An 8,699-nucleotide genomic window follows, 5' to 3' on the forward strand; every position below is an offset into this window, starting at 1 on the left:
GGCATGGGGTGCCGATCTCGATTGTTTCAGATCGTGATGTGCATTTCACTTCCAGGTTCTGGAAGAAGTTTCATGAGGAGTTGGGTACTAGACTGCATTTTAGTACCACATATCATCCCCAGACAGACGGTCAGAGTGAGTGGACGATTCAGACACTCGAGGACATGCTCCGGGCATGTGTGTTGGATTTCGGGGGTAGCTGGGATGCATATTTACCCTTGGCAGAGTTTTCCTACAACAACAGCCATCATTCAAGCATTGGTATGCCACCCTTGGAGCTGTTGTATGGGCGGAGGTGTCGCACCCCCATCTGCTGGGGTGAGGTGGGGCAGCGGGTGATGGGTAGCACAGAGATCGTACTCCAGACGATCGAGCAGATTCAGCAGGTCAGGCAGAGGTTGTTGACCGCTCAGAGCCGACAGAAGAGTTATGCAGACAGACGCCGGTCCGAGCTTGAGTTTCAGGTCGGCGACCTTGTACTCCTGAAGGTCTCTCCTTGGAAAGGAGTGATTCGATTCAGGAAGAGGGGCAAGTTGGGGCCCCGATATATTGGTCCTTTCCGGGTGATCGTGAGGGTAGGCCGGGTAGCCTATCGTTTGAATTTGCCAGCAGAGTTGGGGCAGATTCACGACACTTTTCATGTGTCGCAGCTGAGGAAGTGTATTGCCGACGAATCGGCAGTGGTTCCATTAGAGGATATTCAGGTTGATGTGAGCCTGAATTATGCCGAGAGACCAGTGGCCATCAGAGATCGGAAGATCAAAGTTCTGAGGAACAAGGAGGTACCCCTGGTGTTGGTTTAGTGGCAGCATCGGAGGGGATCAGAGATGACTCGGGAGCCGGAGCGTGAGATGCGTGAGCAGCATCCGGAGCTATTTGTAGAGCGAGACTTCGAGGGCAAAGTCTAGTTCTAGTGGGGGAGAATTGTAACAGCCCGAATTTCCACGTATGTTTTATTCATATATTTTTTTTGGTGTTTTGTGAGGGGACTCGGCGAGTTGGAGCTTAAACTCGCCGAGTAGGATCGCGGTTCTGGACGCAGGTTCGCGCCTGGACTCGGCGAGTCCAAGGAATGGACTCGGCAAGTCCGCGCTGTTTAATGAAACCCTAATTTCCCGGTCCTAAGCCCTATTTAAAGGACCTTATGGCCCTTCATTGCGGCTACCTTGATCCTTGAGAGCACCAAAGCAACTAAGGGTTCCTGTGAGTGAGATAAGAGGCCATTGTTCACCAAATTTGTGTGTATTTGCAAGAAAGGAAGGGGAAAGTCAAGCTAGAAGAGTTGGGGAGCTTGGATCTACTTCCATTTCGCCAGGGGAAGCTTCTTGAGGTATCATTCAGAGCTTATTTCCGTATTTTTGTTGATATGGTCAAATCTAGGGTTTCTTCTTACCTTGTTTGCTTTGTAATTGAAGTGTGAGAGGTCCCATGGGGATATGGTACCTAGATCTGGACCTTAGCAGGTCCAGAAAGTCCCTAATGCCATGCTTTATGTCCTTTCTTTTGGGTTGGAGACTAGGGTTGCCATCTTAGAGGTCATTTCTCCAAAAAGAGCCTTGTAGGTGTTGCATGGTAGCCAAGACTGTGACTTTACGTGATGAATGAGCTTAGGAGGGCCAGATCTATAAGTGGATGGAGCGGATCTGACCTCAGAAGCGAGATTTAGTTGATGCATGGCATAGACTCGCCGAGTCTGAAGAACAGACTCGGCGAGTAGCATGAAGATTTTCCTTAACCACTCAGTGAGTGGTCCTGCCGAGTTATGGTTGACTCAGTGAGTTATGGAGAGTTAGAGAGGGTTGACAGGTGGACTGAGTCGAGCTGGAACTCACCGAGTTGTTCTTGTGACTCGGCGAGTTGAGTCGTGGTGGCCCCGCGATTCATGCCAGGTGGAACTCGTCGAGTCAGGGGAGTACTCAACGTGTCAAAGGAGAATCCTAGAGAGTTGGTGAGAACGCTTAGACTCGCCGAGTCGCTCTAGTGCACTCGCCGAGTCCGGTCAAGTTGACCGTTGACCATATTTGACCAGTGTTGACTTGATAGGGGTAGTCAACCTTAGTGGTAAAGGTATTAATTAGAGATATATGCTGTTATAGGAGGATTATAGCTCGGGGGATCGAGCACGAGTGATTTCCAGGATTCGCGAGTTATCGAGATATTCGAGGTGAGTCTTCTCACTATACTGTACCCGGAAGGGTTTGACTGTGTGATCGGAAGGTCGAATATGATATGAGATATATGTATTATGTGTGATAAGTTAATCGTTATATGTGTCATGTATGATATGCTTGATATGGGCCGGAAGGCATTATGCTATGGGCCGGAAGGCGAATATGTTATGGGTCGGAAGGCGTTGTAATATGAACCGTAAGGTTGACGTGGGTAGGACCGGAAGGTTTACCCAGTCGGGACGGAAGTCCCCTGAGACACATGGACCGGAAGGTCAGGGCCTGGAAAGGCGTATGTGCGTAGATTGTATTTTTGGGAACTCACTAAGCAATTATGCTTACAGTTGTTGTGTTATGTGTTTCAGGTACTAGCGAGGACCGTGGGAAGGCGCCGACATGATCGTACACATTATCGGAAAAAACTATTTTATGATCTTTGTGATGTATTCGGTTGTGACAATATTGTTTACGTTGAATTTAAAATATTAATCGATGTTTTGATGTTTGCAAAAATGAAAAATTGGTTTTAAAATTTACGTCGTTACACATGAAAAGATGCATAAGTCCGAGAATGACCTGAATTTGACAGTTGTCACACATTGGGATCATTCGTGTAATTTACTCAAAAATATATTATAGTTGACTAAGTACATATTTAGATATTATATTTGATGAAACTTTCAAGTTTATTAGAAAATAATTTAGTAAATTTATAAATGATTAAAGATATATATTAAAAAATAAATAATATACATAAATAACTAGTAAATTGTTATTCAGTATTTTTGTACTATTTGGTTTTTTATTTTATAAACGAAAATTAATCCGACATCCAAAATAATAATTCGGTTTTGCTAAAATTGATCCAAAAATCCAAATTTCGAATGAAATAGTTTAATCCAAATTATCAGATTGTCCAATTAAGTTTTATCCAAATAGTGATCGACCCTACATGAAACCTTTATATAGTAAACTAATATCTTAAAAAGTTTTATATTAACTCCATTATTATGCTAACTATTTTATCCACATCATATGATGATATGGATAAAATTGTTGCTGGAAGGGACGACATATATTGATCATCAAGAGATTGTGGCAACATAATTTTTTTTTAAATCAAGATCGGTTGTTTGACTTGTCAAAAAAATCCACATGGGACACTAACGACCGGGTCATGGAAAAATTTGACAATGTTAGTATATTTTTACTAGAATATTTTGAATTATAACACTTACCATATACTAACAAGGTTTTTAATAGGTATATTTGTAATCAGTATCCCTAAATCACATTGGATGTTGTAGTAAGTCAAATACTTCAAAAGTTTAAAACAAAGATTCAAATGGTTTGAACGCAACGTGGACTTGTTATTAGATATTATATATTATTATATGTATAGAGCTTCGTTTTGTGTAGCTATAGTGGAATGAGGTTCAAGGGAGACAAGGGAAGACATTGGAAGATCGTGGCATTTTTGTATGTATGTGCCTCCAGTATTTAGTTATCGACTCTCCATTAGTGGATGACAAAGTAGAAAAAGTCACACTAGAGGCCATATGTATGGTCTTTCATAAGCATATGGCTAGAAAAATTTAGGGATCTCGGGTGCCTATAGATGATGATTAGAGTGTACTAATTGATACTATCTTGGATAGTTATTCTTTTTGTAATTAACATATAGTTTGTGGTATGATGTGTGTTGTATGTTTCTTATTGTATGCAACAAAAATATGTTCTTAGATATAAAAGTTATATATTACTTACATGATTAAAGGGGTGTTTGAGATTTTTTTCTAAACAATTTATTGAGTTATTGAATTTTTTAAAAGTCAATAAGTAAAAAACAAGTGTTTTTTCAACCTCAAAACCACTTTTCAATATAGCTTTTTCATTGGCTTATAAAGGAGATTTTTAAAAACATGTAAAATTTGACTTTTTGAAACATGTTTTAACTTTTTAACCATAATATCTTTAAAAATGAGATTTTAAACCAAACATTTTTTAATTTATTGACTTATTGACTTTTGCCACTACCATACGATCAATAAACATTTTTGTCCAAAAACACTTGTGAAATTTCAAAAGTAATCCATGCATCCACTAAATAAAAAAGGTTAAACAGTAGAAAAATTATACCGGTTAAATATCCCACCAAACTGGGTTTTAAATCTCAACTAACTTCTCACCTACCTTCCACCCATCACTCCTTCCCACCATTATATAAGCATGCTAAATATAATTACTTTTTCAACACCACCTTTCTCCTTACTCAACAATGTGTGACTGGTCAAAAATCTCAAATATGTGTAAGCGTTCAGGTTCAAGCTCCTCCACTCTACCCCTTGGGTGATGATGTCCAAAGAGATGAAGACTATGATGCAAGCACGAGAAGCAGATGTTGAAAAGTTGTGCGAGGACAACCACAACACAATAAAAAGAAAGAGATGATACTCTTGAACAAGTTGAAGAGAAGAATGAATGGTTACAAAAACAAAGAGAGAAATCAGTCAAATTGAAAATTATCCATCTTGGTTAGTCAAATCCACATTGCCTGCCAATCTTCAAACATCTGTTTTCCTTGACATTCATGAAAAAGAAGTTGGACCAACAGATGAAAAACAATATTCTCATATGAGTATCCAGAATTCCAGAGAGAAAAATTAGATTACTAATTACGTTACTGTTCCTATGTATTGTTGTATTTCCTTATCGTTTCAATTTAAGTATTATTTTTTATCTTAAAGACACTATTTTGAAAATGTTTTCAATCTCTGGTTTAACTATCTATATAAATAATGAAAATAAATAATATATAATTATTTTGAAAATGTGATAGCTTGAAAATACTTAAATTTCAAACTACTAGAGATACATAAAAGCACAAACCATTTTTCCTCGAAACATACAAAATTTCAAAATCTTGGTCATTTGATTAAAATCAAATAAAGGTGGTTAGTAGGTTTTTTAAAATACAAAGAAATGGTCAGTGGCATCAACATCTTAGATATGTAACTAAAAAAAATATAGAAGTAACATTGACATTTTCATGCATCTGTGACTCATTGTCATATAAAAAATTTCATATTTGTTCTAGAAAGATTATTACAACATTTTGTTACTAGGCTTGGTTTCATAGATACATCAACATATGATAGTTACAAAATTTAAAGACTTTAGAATGATATAACATTACTCCTATATAATAGGGATAAGTGCAAAAAATATCTTCATTTTTCATTTATTTGTGTATTATAGCATCCTACTTTCATTTCTTTCTATTACAACATTGCCCTTTCAGTTTTTTCTTATTACAGCTTTGCACTTTAAATTTTTACCCAATTGTGGCATTGTACTTCCAAATTCTTTTCTCTTATTAAGACATCATATTTTAAAAAAGTTACCAAATTATAGCAGTGTAAATTACTGTGGATTTGGATGAGAATTGCTATAATTGGTAGATTTTTCAAAGTATAATGCGTAATAGAAGAAAAAATACAGAAATCAAGGAAAGTATGTTGCCATTTTTGCATATCACCCTACAAAATATAATGGATACAGGGAAAGATAGCTATACATTTTTCCTCAATTTAAAAAAAAAAATGATATGTGTTACTTGATAGATAGATATAGCAAGTTAGAAGAGCTCTGCTAATTGTGGGAATTGTTGGAGCAGCCATGTCACCCCTCTAATGGCAACCTGCATAAGATATATCAACATATTTGCTACTTGATTTATTTTACATTTTAAAGCTGACGTTTTTCTTATTTTCTTTTTATAACACAAACTTTTTAAATTAATAGTAGTTTGTTGGTGTCGACTAAAAGTAGTTCGTTTTGATTTTTATAACAGTTAATAAAATGCAATTTTTTTTTATTAAGCTTTAATTTTCGAGAGAAGGGTAAAATGGTCATTTCCTGAGGTGTAAATATAATATATAAGAAGGGAAAGAAAATGACTAACCAAAGCAAGGTCTCCGGGCTTCACTGCAGGCTCCACAATGTCTCTACCGTAACTGTTTTCAGAAAGCAAAAGCAGCAAGTCACAAAGATAGATATCCAGCAATTATTTATTTTACAACTTTTCTACGTTTAGGAAAGGGTAAATTACACAAAACCACTTCACTATTTTTTCTAATGATTAAACAGCTATACTTTTTTTTAACGTTTAAAAAAAAGACACCAGTTTTCATGTTACATACAGAAAAAATTACGTCTTTGACCATATTATAGATTTAACTGAATTGTATATATATATATATATATATATATATATATATATATATATATATATATATATATATATATATATATAACACTGATACTTACATTATTTTTCGTTGCCCGTTTACAACCTCTAACCGATAAAAGCTGCATCCTTTGCTAAATGGAAAGGGCTTTCCCTTCCATTCTACAATTCTTTACAATGTTAATAACTTCATCTAGAACTAAAATTGGTTAAAAACAAAATATATAATTCAACAGACAGATCTCGACACCTCACAAAAGAATATTTTGATTTAAAAATATATATGTTTGTGGTGATCTCTTTATCAAACATCTTTTTAAATTTTTGTCATTTATAATTTCAATTTATACAAGTTCTAAAAACACGTTCATTTTTATTCAATATCACTTCTGGACACAAGGGCAAAATGGTGACTTATTCTCATTCACCGGTGATAGTCTTTGGCTTTTTGCTAATAAAACATTTACTCCAAAAAGAAATCATTTATCCATACAACATTTAATGGGAAAAAAAATATATACCTAAGTGCCAAGTCACTCCAACAGCTAAAGTATCTTCACCAGATATGTCATCAATGGCAAACTGTAGATCTTGGCTGATAGTGTATATAAACTTCTCAAAAAATTCAAGTATAGCCTGCAAAAATTGATTGGATCTCAAACAATTGCCTTGAAAAGAAAGATATAATTAGATCTATAAATCATGAACATCAATCGATATTTTGGTTTGGATGAATCACTCCATTGGTAAACAAAGTTGGAATATATTGTGGTCAAAACAGGCACTTTAAATGCAAATCTGACAACAATTTACTTGTTAGAAAACACAAGTGCTATGTTCAATAACATTCTATTAGTTCCCTATGGTCATCGATTGACTTTAAATGTTTGAATTGTATTTCTCAAATTTATACTCATTCTTTACACCATTTATTTTTGGGCAAATTCAGGTATAAAGAGGCATTTATTCTAGGAAACATGCTTTAAAAATCACCCCTTAAGGTTAATGTTATAATCTTATATTACTTAGCACGGAAATTGACTTTTTCAATGAGGTACTTATTTAATTATAAAATATAGCATAGGCTAGGTCCGTCAATACTTTCCACAGAAAAATGTATTTAACAGCTATCTTTGTACAAGTGAACTGATAAGATGAACTTCAAATCCAATACACATCAATAGTGATTTGCTTTAATTTGCATACTTAATCTTTAGGTTTTAAGATGGGGGCCTAATTATTATGTAGGTTGCTACAAATGCCATTAAAATTTATTTAACAAAACCAAAATCAAAATGTAAAATTGAAGTTGAAAATCATACAACTTAACCAAAAGATTTTGTCAAAATTGGGGGTTAAGGTAAGATTTTACCTTGCGACCGATAAAAGGTTGGGGGAAAACAAGGTCCTCGTAAACGCAGTCTTCTGCTATGAGATCCACAACCGTCGAAAGGTCGCGGGAGTTAATTCCCTCGTAGAACCTTCTAACAACATCCGAAGCCGAATCTAACGAAGAAGAAGAAACAACAGATGGAGGAGAAGATACCTCTCCTTCAGATAAGTTCGATAAGATTACGGGATTGCTGTCTGTTGGGGTACTCCTAAATGAAAATCGATCAATATATTCACTGTGTGTGCTTTTTCTTCTTCTTCTAGTTGTGAAGTAACTGAAGGTGGAAGATGACGATGACAAGGGAAATGGAGCAATTGAACTTTTCGTTGTTGTTGTTGTGGGGAGGGGTATCATGATGATCATCATTGCCGCCATTTTTGGAGCTGGGATTTGCTCCACAATTTGACAAAATGTTGGTTACACCTTTTTACTCTTTTCGTTTTGTTTGGTCGAGATAGCGGAAAAGTGCGGCAACAAATGAAAGGTGGTGTTATCGCTATGACTAACTATTCTCAATAGTTAAAATATGGAGTAAATTAGACCAATGGTCACCGTGACAAAAGACACATCCAGGCTGTATTTTTAAAAATTAATTTGGATTGTCTTTCCTTAGTTTTGTTTATTAATTTGGATTGGATGTCTTTCCTTAGTTTTAAACATATATGCTTCATCCTTTTAGACATATTTAAAAAAAAAAAAAAAAAAAAAAAAAAAAAAGATCTTTTTACCTTTATTTATTTTCTAACTATTTGTTATTTTGTTAATTAATTATTGATTTTTTATTATAAAATAATTACTATTTCTTTTTAATAAAAAATAGCCCCTAAACACGTTGATAACTCGTCCGATCGTCCCCCACCCCCTTTCTTCTTTGGTGCATCTTTTATCC

The 8,699-nt window shown here is 35.4% G+C and overlaps 1 protein-coding gene across 1 annotated transcript; it reads right to left on the minus strand.

Moving 5' to 3' along the window:
* Positions 1-5,672: 5,672 nt before the first annotated feature.
* On the minus strand, positions 5,673-8,305 carry LOC145043431 (Nuclear transport factor 2 (NTF2) family protein). Its single transcript, XM_078992080.1, has 5 exons — positions 7,790-8,305; positions 6,939-7,053; positions 6,498-6,579; positions 6,133-6,184; positions 5,673-5,868 (listed from the first exon to the last, which is right to left on the minus strand). Exons 1-5 carry the CDS (start codon positions 8,183-8,185, stop codon positions 5,806-5,808), a joined length of 708 nt encoding a protein of 235 aa, XP_078848206.1. The 5' UTR covers positions 8,186-8,305; the 3' UTR covers positions 5,673-5,805.
* Between the last annotated feature and the right edge of the window lie 394 nt (positions 8,306-8,699).

Source organism: Lactuca saligna, chromosome 4 (genome assembly GCF_052625555.1).
Source record: "Lactuca saligna cultivar CGN05327 chromosome 4, ASM5262555v1, whole genome shotgun sequence".
Lineage (NCBI taxonomy): Eukaryota > Viridiplantae > Streptophyta > Magnoliopsida > Asterales > Asteraceae > Lactuca > Lactuca saligna.

Coding starts and splice junctions, on each gene's coding strand:
- LOC145043431 (XM_078992080.1), bottom strand. CDS start 8,185: ATGGCGGCAATGATGATCATCATGATACCCCTCCCCACAACAACAACA. Junction 6,580..6,938: donor TGGAGTGACTTGGCACTTAG/GTATATATTTTT, acceptor AAAGAATTGTAG/AATGGAAGGGAAAGCCCTTT. Junction 6,185..6,497: donor AACGGGCAACGAAAAATAAT/GTAAGTATCAGT, acceptor TTCTGAAAACAG/TTACGGTAGAGACATTGTGG.